At 43.3% G+C, this 14,287-nt stretch overlaps 1 protein-coding gene across 7 annotated transcripts in view; it reads left to right on the top strand.

Annotated features, from left to right (window-relative positions):
* Positions 1-14,287, top strand: part of EHBP1 (EH domain binding protein 1) — a 406,607-nt gene that overhangs the window by 227,517 nt on the left and 164,803 nt on the right. For all 7 annotated transcript variants that reach the window (XM_060187205.1, XM_060187206.1, XM_007539625.3 and 4 more), the window contains one exon: positions 770-959. In XM_060187205.1, coding sequence (XP_060043188.1) covers positions 770-959 — 190 coding nt within the window. The remainder of the gene's footprint in view (positions 1-769; positions 960-14,287) is intronic.

Here is a 14,287-nt window from a genome sequence, read left to right as displayed (position 1 = left end):
CCACCATCTTGCACTGGATCATGAACACCTTATCAAATCCCTCCTACCTCCTCACTGTAGAGTTACTGATTCTATAGCAATAGACTACAACTAGTCTAAGTTTCACCCTGCATTTAAAGCTTTATTTGTTTATTGAAAGAGAGACCAGAGCAGGGCTGAGAACTGAACTCAGGAAATTAGGGGTACAAGTCCTAAATGGTACCCATTGAGCTTCTTCTCCAGACACAAAAAAATACTTTTTAAAAGGGAAAAATTGGGAGTCAGGCAGTATCACAGTGGCTTAAGCACAGGCTTAAGCCACTATTATTATTAAGTAATAATAGTAGCTTAAGCTTGCTATCAAAGTGCAAGGACCAGCTTAAGGATCCCGGTTAGAGCCCCCAGCTCCCCACTTGCAGAAGTCGCTTCATAGGCAGTGAAGCAGGACTGCAGGTGTCTGTCTTTCTCTCCCCCTCTCTTTCTCTCCTCTCTCCATTTCTCTCTGTCTTATCCAACAATGACATCAATAACAATGACAATAATAACTACAACAATAAAACAGCAAGGGCGACAAAAGGGAATAAATATTAAAAAATAAAAAAGGAAAAATTTTATTGTAAATGATTAAAAAGAGCCTACTAATTATAATTCCATATTATAAAATGTCACTGTTGGGATGTTTTCCTTATCTTTTTTCTGTGTTTCTTAGTTTTATAACTGACCATTATGATTTTAGTTGGGAATAAATCACTTTTGAGAGTCATTTAACATTAACTCTTCTTTCATTTAGATCAAATCCTTTTTATGAGCCTAAACCGACTCCTCCTCCAAATAATTTGGTAAATGCAATTCAAGAACTAGAAAATGAAAGGAGAGTGAAAAGAAAAGCCCCAGCTCCACCAGCCACTTCACCTCAGACAGGAGTGCTAAATGAAAACACAGTTGTTCCTTCAGCAAGAGATCTCTCTACATCTCCTAAGGTAGGAACTTACTCTTAATAAAACTTGTTTTGAGATAAGTCATTTTTAGTCACTTCTGATGAGTTAAATATGTGAAAATGCTGGTGAATTTATTATATTACTATATTGCTTATATGTTAGGAAACCTGCAAATTTATAGTACTTCTTGATTTGGGTATATTATATCAAGATTAGTTTGTTGTTCTTTTCTTTGTTGTTTTCATTGTCACCAGAGTTGTTGCTGAAGCTCAATGACTACACTTGGAATCTACATTCTTGATGGCTTTTTCTTTTCTTTTTTCTTTTCATTAGAGACAAAAAGAAATTTAGAGATAAAGGGGCTTCATTGATTAAATGATATGCTTAGCAACCAGTCATTTCCTTTTTAAAAAAAAATTTATTAGGGGCAGGGTAGATAGAATAATGGTTATGCAAAGAGACTCTCATGCCTGAGGCTCCAAAGTCCCAGGTTCAGTCCCCTGCACCACCATAAACTAGAGCTGAGCAGTGCTCTGGCATTTCTCTGTCTCTCTCTCTCTCTCTTTGCATCTCTCTTGAAAATAAAATATTTTAATAAAAAGTAAAAATAAAAAATAAATTTATTAGTCATTTAATATTGATTTGCAAAATTACATTTCAACAAGAGTATAATTCCACACCGTTCCTACCACCAGAGTATTAGTATCGAGCACTAACAGATTGCACTACTTGTTGTTGAGGCGGTCTGGTGTCGGGCTGCACCGCGGAGAAGAGAGCGGACGTCCAGAGCAAAGGGGTACACAGATCTTTATTATAGGATGGGGGGGGAGTTTGGTTCAGACCACGTGGAGCCAGCCAGCAATGGCCGACCACGGGGGGAGAGCAGGGAGCGAGACCTCAGAGAGGGAGAGCCGAGAGCCCAGAGAGCGAGAGGGGAGGGGTGAGGGGGCTTTTTATTGAGCGACAACCAGGGGTGACGTGTAGGGCCAGGATTGGTTGAAAGGGGGCACTCTAGGATTTAGCGAGGCATAGAAAAACCTGGGGGCGGAGCCAGGATTGGTTGAAAGGGGGCACTCTAGGATTTAGCGGAGCATAGAAAAACCTGGGGGCGGAGACTGCATCAGAATAAGTCCTCAGCAACATCTCCTCCTATCCCTTTATATCTAAATGGACACAGTAAAGAAAAATGGAGCAGGCTTAAATGTTTTAGAGGAATGCCATGCTCGGGTGGGAAGATGTAGGACTTTCTGTGGAGGAGGGAAGGCTTAAATGGCTGCCAACCTTGTGAGATTTATGCGTCCTCCTGTGCTCAACCCCTCTTTAGAGAGAGAGACTTACCTGGAGAGACTCATCTCATAGGTTTAAGCGCAGCCTGCTCAACCATCTCTTCACAATATCTCTACATCTTTTCTATCTTTCTACCTAGTAATAGCATAAGATGTACAAAGTCTATAAAAGACTATCATGGGGCAGAAACCTTTTGGGCATAAGCCTACATGACATAACAAAATAGGAAGGGACACGAAGGGGAGAAGTAAAAGCCAGTGTGGTGTGAAGGGAAGGATTGGTGTGTAAAGGAGCATTCCCTGTTTGGGTGGGGAAAGGGGCAAGGGTACATAATGAGGGGGAGGCGGGAGGCATGACCCACCAAACAGAGGGGCTATTTGGCATTGTATAGTCCTCAAGGCAACAGTCTGTAAAGTCTGAATTACTCAGGATCAGTCTATGAAAAACCAGCAACGTGAAGGGAAGGAAGCTGCTGTAAAATTGTCTAAAGTGTCCAAAGGGTATACCAGCAAGTCCGATAGAAGTCTCAGTCCAAAGTAGGTGACTAGGGGGAGAAATGGCAGGGGATGAAATGCTGCATGAGGAAGGTCAGCCTCTGGAATTCTGCTTTTCTGTAGATTGTGAGCTGGAACCGCCAAAACGTGACAGGTCAAAGCAAAAGCAGGAAAGGCAGACAGGCAGTAAAAAGGTTCTGTCCTTGGAGTCTGCGAATCAGATTCCTCAGATCGCGTTGAGTGACATCTAGGGTTTCGGGGGGTGTGCCACGGTAGTCGTGCCATCTAGTGAGTGACGTCAGGGTGTGCAGGGGTTCAGATGTTTTTTTTCCGGGATTCCTGTGAAAGAAACACAAACAATCTGCTTCTTGTGGTTAGCAGGGCATCTGATTTGAATGCTTTATAGAAGAAGAGGTTTGGTGCCTTGACCAACTGAGTATTGGGGGATGTATCTTTCCTATTCATTTATGATTATATTTTATATTATTTGTCATGGTAGTCAGCCGTTTATCTGGAAGGTCCTGGGTGATTCATGGGGAAAAAGACCTTATCTTTTAACAAAGACTCTAAGGTGTAGGGAAGAGGGAACTATCTTATCCCTTTTTTTTTTTTTTTTGTATCTTGTATCTTGCCTTTTGTTGCCCTAGTTGTTCTTGTTGTAATTATATTGTTGTTATTGCTGATATTGTGGTTGTTGGATAGAACAGAGAGAAATGGAGAGAGGAGGGAAAGACAGAGGGAGATAAAGATACCTGTAGACCTGCTTCACCGCCTGTGAAGTGATTCCCCTGCAGGTGAGGAGCCGGGGGCTCAAACTGGGATCCTCAAGCCAGTTCTTGCTAAACTCGCTGCGCCACCACCCGATTCCCAGGAACTATCTTTTAACATAAACTCTATGGCCATGCCAATAGCAACCTTGAGGGCACATGTGGCTCCCCACATGTCCCCCTGTCTTATATCATGTTTTGATGTTTGGCGGACTTTGTTTTGTGGCAGGGTGGACTGTGCCTGTCTTAGGTTGGGGATCAGCCTTCCGTCTTACCCGTCATTGGAACACCTGGTCATTTTTGCCCAGTAGTACCAGATGCCCTGTCTTAGGTTGACTGGATAGCACTAGTTTCCTCTTACCCGTCATTGGCTAGCCAGCCCTCTACATGGTGGACGTTCTGATGGAGGGGGGCAAATCCTCCACAGCAACTCAATATTCTGCCATGTCCAGCCTATGATAGTGACTTTGTATAGGTTGCATCTTTATGGCATCAATCTGTTGCTGCAAAAGGCCATGAGCTTGTTAAGAATTATAGGACTGTGGTCCGGGAGGTGATGCAGTGACTAAAGCCTTGGACTCTTAAGCATGAGGTCCTGAGTTCGATCCCTGGCAGCACATGTACCAGAGTGAGTCTGGTTCTTTCTCTCTTTCTCATTAATAAATAAATTTAAAATGTTGAAAAAAAAAGGAATTATAGGACCTATTGTGAGCAGAAGAAGTAAAACAAGCTAGGGTCCCACAACTAAGGGTATACAGGTAAGGAAGGGGGAATGTATCCATTGATATGAAGAGGTAGGAGCATATCTCAAGTCTAAGGGAAGCAGTCAGTGAATGTGATGTCCAGGGGAACAGCCATTTGTCTTTGGGGGTAGTAAAGGATGTCCGTGGCATGGGTGATGTTATAAAGAGAAACATCTTTAAATTGTTGGCTGACAAAGGCAGGCCTATGGTGGCAAGACAAGATACACCAGTTAAGTTTACAAGAATATGTGAATGTTGCTAATTCACATAGGTTGGATATGGAGGAACTTCTTACAGTTTAATACCTTACCGTATGAACAGATGATTCCTCATATGAAGGCTTGATAGTTGTAATCACTTACTTGTGAAAAACAATAAAACTTGTAACAAGTTAGAGGTTTACTATAATTGACTTTGGACTATAAGCAGACTCAGGTTACTTAGAGAGTTAATGCATGTTAGTAACAATGGTTTTAACATTTAGAGTACTTCTGAGCAGATGGGTCATACAAAAAATTTTTGGTCATTCAGCACACTCACTCACAAAACACAACTGGCCATTCATAACATAAGACATTCAGGGAAGGGGTAGGAGAGAGGGCTCTGTGAGCCAACTTTTGTAGGTTCTGCCATGCCATATTATGGATCCTGGGATGTATCCTGCATCTGGTCCTCTTGTGTTATTTCTTGTTCTTCAGGAATAACAGCGCCATCCTGCGGGTATTGTCGGACATGGCGGGCAGGAACCCAGACAGGTTTAGAGAAATTTTGAGGGAAAATGCATGCGAAACCCCTTCCCATGGTCAATAATGGGTCAGGCCCTTTCCAAACTTTATCGAGTGGGTCTCTCCATTTGACCTTAATAGATGGGAGGGTAGATGGTGTTTGCCAGTGAAGAATAATAGGGGGTAAGGCTGAGTTATTGTAAATATTAAAGAGATTTAACGTAGTTAAGGCTTTTGCTAGCTGGATATTTGGGGGATATGTTCCTCCTTTATCTTTATTTAGTTGAGCCTTCAGAGTTTGATGGGCCCTCTCGACAATGCCTTGTCCCTGTGGATTGTAGGGAATGCCCGTGGTATGAGTAATATTCCAGAGGGAACAAAAATCTTTAAATTGTTTACTTGTAAACATAGGTGTATTGTCTGTTTTCAAAAATAATGGGACCCCCATAACGGCAAAACAAGAGAGCATATGGCTTACAAGCTTTTTAGCACTTTCTCCTGTCTGAGCTGTAGCCCACATAAATTTAGAAAAGGTATCAATTGAGACAAACACATATTTTTGTTTGCCAAAGTTTGGTATGTGGGTGACATCAATTTGCCAAATAGCATTAGCTTTTAAACCTCGGGGATTAACCCCAATTGTCTGGATAGCAGGTGTCTTTATGAGACTTGCACAAGAAGAGCATGTAGCGAGGATATGTTTTAACTGTGATACAGGAACATCAGGGAATCGAGCTTGAAGGCCTTTAAGATTAACATGGGTTAGAGAGTGAAAATTAGCAGGATCAGAGACAGAGACTGGGAAAGTTCCTGTGGAGGCAAGGCGGTCAACTGCGGCATTCCCTTTGGACAGGGAACCAGGAAGAGGGCTGTGGGAGCGAAGGTGTTGAATATACAGTGGTTGGGTTCGAGAACAGAGCATAGAGGCGATTTGAATCAAGAGAGGGGAAAGTGGGTTGTCATCAATTTTCACATACGAACGAGCAAGCCATGGAAGTAAGTTAACAGTATACACACTGTCAGAAAAAAGGTTGAAGGATTCTGGTACAGCTTTTAGTGCAAGAAAAACAGCATAAAGTTCTTTGTACTGAGGGGAATTATCAGGAAGCTCAGTAAAGAGAGGTTTAGGAGATTGTTTGTCTGGGTAATATATAAGGGCAGCAGCTCCCCTTTTTCCGCCATCAGTAAAGATTGTAGGAGCAGAGGGAATGGGATCCCGAGAGAAAAGTTTAGGTGCTAGTAGAGGCAGAAGAGGTAAAGAAGCTATCAATTTATTAGAGGGAAAATGGTTATCTATTTGTCCTGGAAACCCCACGAAGCTTATGGCAAAGCGGGAATGATGGCGTATAAGCCACTCTGTATCTGTGAGAGAAAAGGGCAGAATGATTAAATCCGGTTCTTTCCCTAAGACCTGCACAGACCTATTTCTCCCTTGGCGAACCATGAATGCTAACGCATCTATCTCAGTGAGGAGTCTTGGAGCTCCTCCTACTGGCGTGTGAAGCCATTCGAGAACCCCATGGTCTTGCCACAGTGCCCCTACTACTGTGGGGGTGGAGTTGAAGATGAGAAGGTTTACCGGAGAGGAGGGAGAGAATCGAACAAGGTGCATGTCCTGGAGGGCCTGGTTAACCCTTTCCAGTGCCAAGGAGGCCTCAGGAGTTAACTTACGTTTTGAAGAGGACTGTTTGTTTCCTTTGAACAGGTCAAACAGTGGTTGGAGGCAGCTTGTGGGCAGATAGAGATACTGCCTAAGCCAATTTAAATTTCCTAGAAAACTTTGTAAAGAAGCAAGAGTAAGGTTAGAAGGGAAGGTAACATTAGGTTTTAAGTGACGAATTTGCGTTAGAGAAATCTCTGAACCTAGGAAGGATATTGGAGGGATTAGCTGTATCTTCTCAGGGGCTACATTAAGGCCGCTTTTCTTTAATGCAGGAATGAGAAAATCACGTAAGGCATAGAGATCTGTATCTGATTTTCCCCATATTAAAATATCATCTGTATAATGAAAAATATTAAGGCCCTTATGAATATATGGGACAAGGGCAGATTTAACAGCCTCCTGACAAATCGTAGGACTATTGGCCATACACTGGGGCAGCACCACCCATTCAAATCTATCAGCGGGGCTGGCATTATTAATAGACGGAACAGAGAAGGCAAAACGTTTACAATCTCGCAGATGCAAGGGGATAGAGAAAAAACAATCTTGTATATCAATAGCTATGATTGGAATTCCCGTGGGAATTGCAGAAGCAAGAGGCAAACCCCTTTGGGGGGAGCCCCAGACCTGCATGGTTTTATTTACTGCACGGAGATCTTGAAGGAGGCGCCATTTTCCCGAGCGCTTTTTAATCACAAAGACAGGAGTATTCCATGGGCTTCGAGAATGACGAATGTGTCCCAAGGACAACTGCTCTCGGACGAGCTCTTTTAAAATTTTTAGCTTATCCCTAGGTAAAGGCCACTGTTCCACCCAGACAGGCTCATTAGAAAGCCAGCTTAAGCGGGGTGTTTGGCTACGAACAGTGGCATTTAGTATTGGGGGTGCTGAATAGACCTGGTATCGCGGGAATGAGTTTTACGCTCTGCAGAGGCGTCTGTGGATATCCTAACATTAAGACATTCCAGAAGATCCCTGCCCAGTAAGTTGGTGCTAATATTAGCTACCAAAGGGCGGAAGTGTCCAGTAGAACCTTCTGGGTCTTCCCACATAAGCGAGTCTCGTGTGTAAAATGCTCTCGTCATCCCTCCTATTCCATGTAAACTGGGTCCAGGGATGAGTTCCCAATCTTGGGGAATCTCTTCTTGCCTTAAAATCGTCTTTGCTGCCCCCGTGTCAATCAAAAATTTAAAAGGAATGTTGCCTATCTTTACTGTCATAGAAGGGTGACCTTGTTCTAAAACAGGAGTAGTCCACAAAATCTCAGGCCCCGAATTTGTACTATTCAGGGGCGAACCATCTTTATGAAATTGGGACCAACAATCTCTCTCCCAATGAAACCCCTTACGACATTTTGGACAAACAGTACGTGGTCTCTGGCTCCCTGACTGAAAGCGGGGTTGCTCTGGCTGGAGGCGTGGTTTCCCTGACTGGAGGCGTGGTCGCAACTTATCAGGACATTGGTTACGCCAATGTCCTTGGCGACCGCACTGAAAGCAGGCCCCGTTTTGCTTATGTGGGGCAACTGCATAGACCTGCGTCGTAGCGGGTGTCCCATAATTGCCTGATGTAAGTTCCTGTGTCACTAGAATCCAGTTATCTGGGTGTAGGTGTTTAAGATTAAGGCATACCTGACGGAATTGTGGTGTCATGCCTTCCCAGACAATAGAGCGCAGGAGTAGTGTGCGGACGTCAGGATTATAAACCTTTCTCTCTAAGCTTCTCTTCACCCTTGAGATGAAGCTCGCCAATGACTCATCAGAGCCTTGGTGAAAAGAGTTAATGGGAGCTGATGGATCTACATCAGGTGTGGTCACCCTTTCCCATGCTTGTGTTGCACAGATGCGTACCTGTTCAAAATAACCGGTTGGAAACCTGGCTTCTGCCTGCTGAGCTCCAGATTCATAAGCTCCTGCTCCAAACAAAGCATCAAAATTCCATTCTACCTGTTTGTTACTATTTTCCTGCGATTGCCTAGAGCACTCATCGCGGAAACATGCCTGCCACTGAAGATAGAGTGGGTCTGGGAGTGCAGCACGAGCCAGTTCTTTCCAGTCTTGTGGTATATTTAAATGCTGGTAAAAGCTTCTCAAAACGGACTTGGTCCATGGAGAGTGTATACCGTCCTCCCTGACTGCATGTCTGAGCGCTCCAAGTTCTTTCGAGGAATATGGCTGCCATGGCTGAGGGTTTTGTTTAGAAGGGGCCAAGTTTACCGGGAATGTGTGGATTTGGTCCGATGGCGCGGGAGAGGGAGCTACAGAAGTGGAAAGTTCAGTAGAAACTGCTGTAGTGGCTGCAGGGGAGACTAAACGCATATCTACGGGGACGGAGCTCCCGGGGTGGACTGCACATGGTTTAAAATCCTTAAGTGCTGAAAAAATATCCTTTAGCTCTCGTATCTCAGTCACTAGGTCCCTTAATGGTGACGTATCAGCAGGGGGCGGGGTCAGGGACGTGGAAGCCTCAGGCGGAGCTGAAACTGCGGCAGCAGGGGCCGGGGGCGGGGTCAGGAAAACGGAAGCTGCAGGCAAAGCTGAAACCGCGGCGGCAGGGGCCGGGGGCGGAGCTGAAACCGGAATGGCAGGGGGAGGGGCTAGAGAACCGGAAGCCTCAGGGGAAGCAGGGGGCGGGGCCAGAGAAGCAGAAGGAACTGAACACGTGTCTGCCACAGAAGGGACCGAACACTTGTCTGCAGAAGGAGCCGAACACGTGTCTGTGGGGACAGCTGGGGGAGGGGTCAAAGGAGCGGCAAAACACGTGTCTTCAGGGGCTGTGGGGGGAGGGGTCGTGGAAGCAGAAGCTGCCGCAGGAGAAACCGAACACGTGTGCCCGGAGGCAGTGGTTTGGGGGCTGACTGCAGATTGCTTAGGGTGTTTAAGTCCTAAGCAAATATCCTTTAACTCCTGTATCTCAGCCTCAAGGTCACTTAACCTTTTGGCAGGAGGCCTTGTACATATCCTGAAAATAGTAAATATAGCCATGAGAACCCATGGTGTAGCAAAAATTAAAGCGTCTCTGAGATCGAAAGCCTGTCCCAGGAGAGAAGGATAGAATGTCTGGGACACCTCCTCATAAAACGGAAAAAATCCCATGGTGGAGGGAAACGCGGGGCCACAGAAGCGGGCGGATGCCACTTACCTGTGTCTGGGCGGTTTCGGAGACCTCAGGCCGGGCGTGGTGTGGGTACGGAACACGATGGGTGCCAGATGTTGTTGAGGTGGTCTGGTGTCGGGCTGCACCGCGGAGAAGAGAGCGGACGTCCAGAGCAAAGGGGTACACAGATCTTTATTATAGGATGGGGGGGGAGGTTTGGTTCAGACCACGTGGAGCCAGCCAGCAATGGCCGACCACGGGGGGAGAGCAGGGAGCGAGACCTCAGAGAGGGAGAGCCGAGAGCCCAGAGAGCGAGAGGGGAGGGGTAAGGGGGCTTTTTATTGAGCGACAACCAGGGGTGACGTGTAGGGCCACGATTGGTTGAAAGGGGGCACTCTAGGATTTAGCGAGGCATAGAAAAACCTGGGGGCGGAGCCAGGATTGGTTGAAAGGGGGCACTCTAGGATTTAGCGGAGCATAGAAAAACCTGGGGGCGGAGACTGCATCAGAATAAGTCCTCAGCAACAACTACTGGAGTTCCCAGAGTTCTGAATCTTCAGTTTCCCCACTGCCAGCCACTGAAGTTCCCCTAAGATTGTAGACATGGGCCAAGCCATGTCTTCTCTACAACTGTCTCTCTACATTTGTACATAATTGCCCCCCTTTTCTTCCAGGCCCCTTCCTGTCTTACCCTCCAAGCCAAATCATAACACCATTACTGCTTCCAAATGTCTCTCTCCTTTTCCTCCTCTCTCTGAGTGCTGATGGAGCTGGAGTTCAGAGCCCTCTTTTTTTCTTCTTATCAGTTCTCCCCCACTGGGAGTATGGATCAAGGTTGTTTTTGAGGTGCAAAAGGTAGGAGTTCTGGCTTCTGTAATTGCTTCTCCACTAGACCTGGGCATTGGCAGATTGATCGGTACCACCAGGCTGTTTCTGTTTTTACTTAGTGGGCTAGAGCTCTGGAGAGACGAGGTTCCAGGACACACTGGTGAGGTCATCTGCCCAGAGAGGTCAAGATGGAATCATGGTAGCATCTGCAACTTGGTGTCTGGAAGGTGGCAAGATATAAAGTGAGACAAAATTGTTAATGAACAGGAACCGAAAAGTAGGATAGAGCAGATGAGAATTGGGATTTTAGGGTAGAAGAAAGTTAGGAAGTTCATCCTTGGAATGTTCCTGGGGCACAAAACTAGGTAATTTTGCTTGAGTTTGATAGCTAGCCTGAAGTTGCAACCAGTTATTTTCCATATTTGTTCAATGAAATGGAGTTTAGTGATGGTGGTGTGGAACTATAACTTTGTAATCCTAAAATCTTATAAATCACTGTTGAATCACTAATAATAAAAAAGAAAATACAGGGGGCCCGGTGGTAGCGCAGCAGATTTAATGCACATGGAGCAAAGTGCAAGGACTGGGTAAGGATCCCGGTTCAATCCCCCAGACCCCCACCTGCAGGGAGGGTCACTTCGCAAGCGGTAAAGCAGGTCCACAGGTGTCTTTCTCTCTCCCTCTCTGTCTCCTCCCCCCCCCCCCGCATTTCTCTCTGTTCTATCCAACAACAATGACAACAGTAACAATAATATTGATAAACAACAAGAGCAACAAAAAGGAAAAAATGTCCCCCAGGAGCAGTGAATTCGTAGTGCAGGCACCAAGCCCCAGCGATAACCCTGGAGACCAAAAAAAGAAAATACAAAAAGAGGTAGTAGTTCAAATGAAGCTTTGGGGAGAAAAGCAAGCTAAATTTTTAGTTGATTAGTAAATAGGTAATATTCTATAATTTCAAGCTAATCTAATGTTGGTTGGATTAGCATCACTAATTTTAGAAAGTCCTAAATGACAGCTTCAAAAAGACAGTTTTATTTCTGTTTTTGAAAACTTTGAACATGCATCGCTGATACAGTAGCTTCACAAAGTCATCAGGGATCTAGTCTCTTACTGTGTTGATCCATTGTCCTTATCATGGTCTTCTACATTGTGTCTCAATGTAATTGTTAAAGACAGAGCCATTATGCCCCATTCTGTTCAGCAAGAAAAGATGGAAAATACCACTTGTACTTGTATCAAGGGCAACTACAAAATTTCTTTATTCTGGACAATTCTACTACCTTGCTAGAAACAAGCCTCTATTTACAGAGTGATGGGATTGGTGGGAAGTAGAATATATAATATGAGGCAGCTAGTAGTTCCTGCCATAGATGATTGTTTAAACTTTCAGTTGTATAATAAAAATGAAAATGACCCCATCTCCTGTGAACATTAAAGGGAAATCATCAGGATATTTGGCAGCTGGGTATTTGACTAGTAATTGTCTTTTAAGCAAAGTTATGTCTAGAGATACAAAGATACAGATCTAAATATACACACAGACTTTTAAGATATTGGCAAGTTGATATACACTTCTCAATAAAGTGGATTTTTAACAAAAGGTGATTATGATACGATTATTTATAAGAATATCTTATTATTTATTTATGTTTTTATGCATCACCAGGGTCTTGTGAAAGTACAGAACCTCTCTACAATCCAATTTTCTTTTTTCTTTTTCTTTTTCTTTTTTTTTTTTTTTACTGGAGCACTGCTCAGCTCTGGCTTATGGTGATGCAGGGGATTGAACCTGGGACTTTGTAGCCTCAGGCATGAGAGTCTGTTTTGCATAACCATTATGCTATCTACCCCTGCCCCAATTTTCTGTTTTCTTTAGAATGAGAGACAGAGATGGGGAGAAACCACAATTCTTCTCTATTACTTATAGAGCTCCTCTGGTGTGATATGTGGTGCAGTGCACCTATGTGGTTCTGGGGCTCAAACACAGGGCCTTGTACATGGCAAGACATTTGCTCTATAGGTGAACTAGCTGTTAGACCCAAAGAGGAACAATTAATTTTAGACATGGACCAAGTAAATCTAATCTGTTCAGTGGAAAATAAAACAAAGATCAAACCAGGGACCTCAGGCATGATCATTTTAAATTACATCATTGATGATAAATGTGAATAAAACAGATGATTAGCAGGCCTTTTGCTACATGAAAAAGAGGTCTATATCTGTAGTACTTGAAGATGCAGACAAACTGACAATTCTTCTTAACACCTTGAACTAATAGACTTCACTCCATAATAAAAATAAAGATCTTATGCCATTATATCAATGGAAATCTTCACCTATCCTTTTTGCCATCCTTCCCATTCCTATAGTAACCAGCATAATTATCAGAACCCACCCCCCATCACTTGTCATATTATTTTGCATTTTTGTTATCTGTAGTTCACATGAATCAAACAGTCCAATGGATTTCTCTCACCAAACTACTTACTAAACTTATAATCACTTCTAATTGCATCAATTTTGAACTGAATGGCACATTATCACCTCTTTTAGTGCTTGAGTAATATATTTCATTGAGTATATAGCCTCTATCTCTATTTATAAATATATAAATAGATATAGCCTCTATATCTATTTATCTATTGATGGGTATTTCAGTTGATTTCTAAATTTTGGCTATTGTGCAAAGTGCAATGAACATTGGGTATATAAATCTTTCAATTTGTATTTTTGTGTCCTTTGGGTATATGCCTGGAAGTAGAGTTGCAGTCACAAGGAATTTCTGTTTATATATTTTTAAATATTTTATTTATTTATTCCCTTTTGTTGTCCTTGTTGTTTTATTGTTGTAGTTATTATTGTTGTTGATGTCGTCATTGTTGGATAGGACAGAGAGAAATGGAGAGAGGAGGGGAAGACAGAGAGAGGGAGAGAAAGATAGACACCTGCAGACCTGATTCACTGCTTATGAAGCGACTCCCCAGGTGGGGAGCCAGGGGCTCGAACTGAGATCCTTAAGCTGGTCCTTGCACTTTGCGCCACGTGCGCTTAACCCGCTGCGCTACCGCCTGACTCCCTCTGTTTATATTTTTAAGAATACCCTATACCATTTTGCAAATAGGTTGCATGAGTTTGCATTCCAGTCAACAGTGTACTAGAATGTTTTTCCCCCTATATCCTCACCAGCGCTGGTTTTTCCCAATCTTTTATGTTGGCTATTTTCAGCAGTGTGGTGTGGTATATTATCATAGTTTTAATTTGCATTTTTCTAATAATGAAGTTGAACATGTTTCACTAGTCCAGACAATATATATATACCTTTTTTGATTCCCCATTTATTTATTTTTCATGTTTTTTTCTATGGCTGTATCTCCAAATACATCTCTGATGTATTTACTGCAGGGGCTGTATTTCTAAATACATCTCTGATGTTAAGGCCCTAGACTATCCTACATATTTTATAGTTACAGGTCTAATATCCAAGTCTTTTCATCTGTTCTTTTCTTTTCTCTCCTTTTCTTCTCTTTTCTTTCTTTATTTATTTTCAGTGTGCCCATCCAGTTTTCCCAATGCTATTTGGTAAATAGGCTCTCTTTTTCCATTATATGGTTTAGATGCGTGTCATCTATCACATAGCTATATATATTGAGGTTTGTTTCTAGGCTCTTTATTCCATTTTTCTGGTATAAATGCCTGTTTCTTTTTTAAATTTCTTTATATTTACTTATTTTCCCTTTTGTTCTTTTTTATTTTTGTATTTTTGTTGT

This window comes from Erinaceus europaeus, chromosome 3 (assembly GCF_950295315.1).
Source record: "Erinaceus europaeus chromosome 3, mEriEur2.1, whole genome shotgun sequence".
Lineage (NCBI taxonomy): Eukaryota > Metazoa > Chordata > Mammalia > Eulipotyphla > Erinaceidae > Erinaceus > Erinaceus europaeus.
The sequence above is the reverse complement of the archived record's forward strand: the minus strand, read 5'-3'. Positions and strand labels throughout refer to the sequence as shown.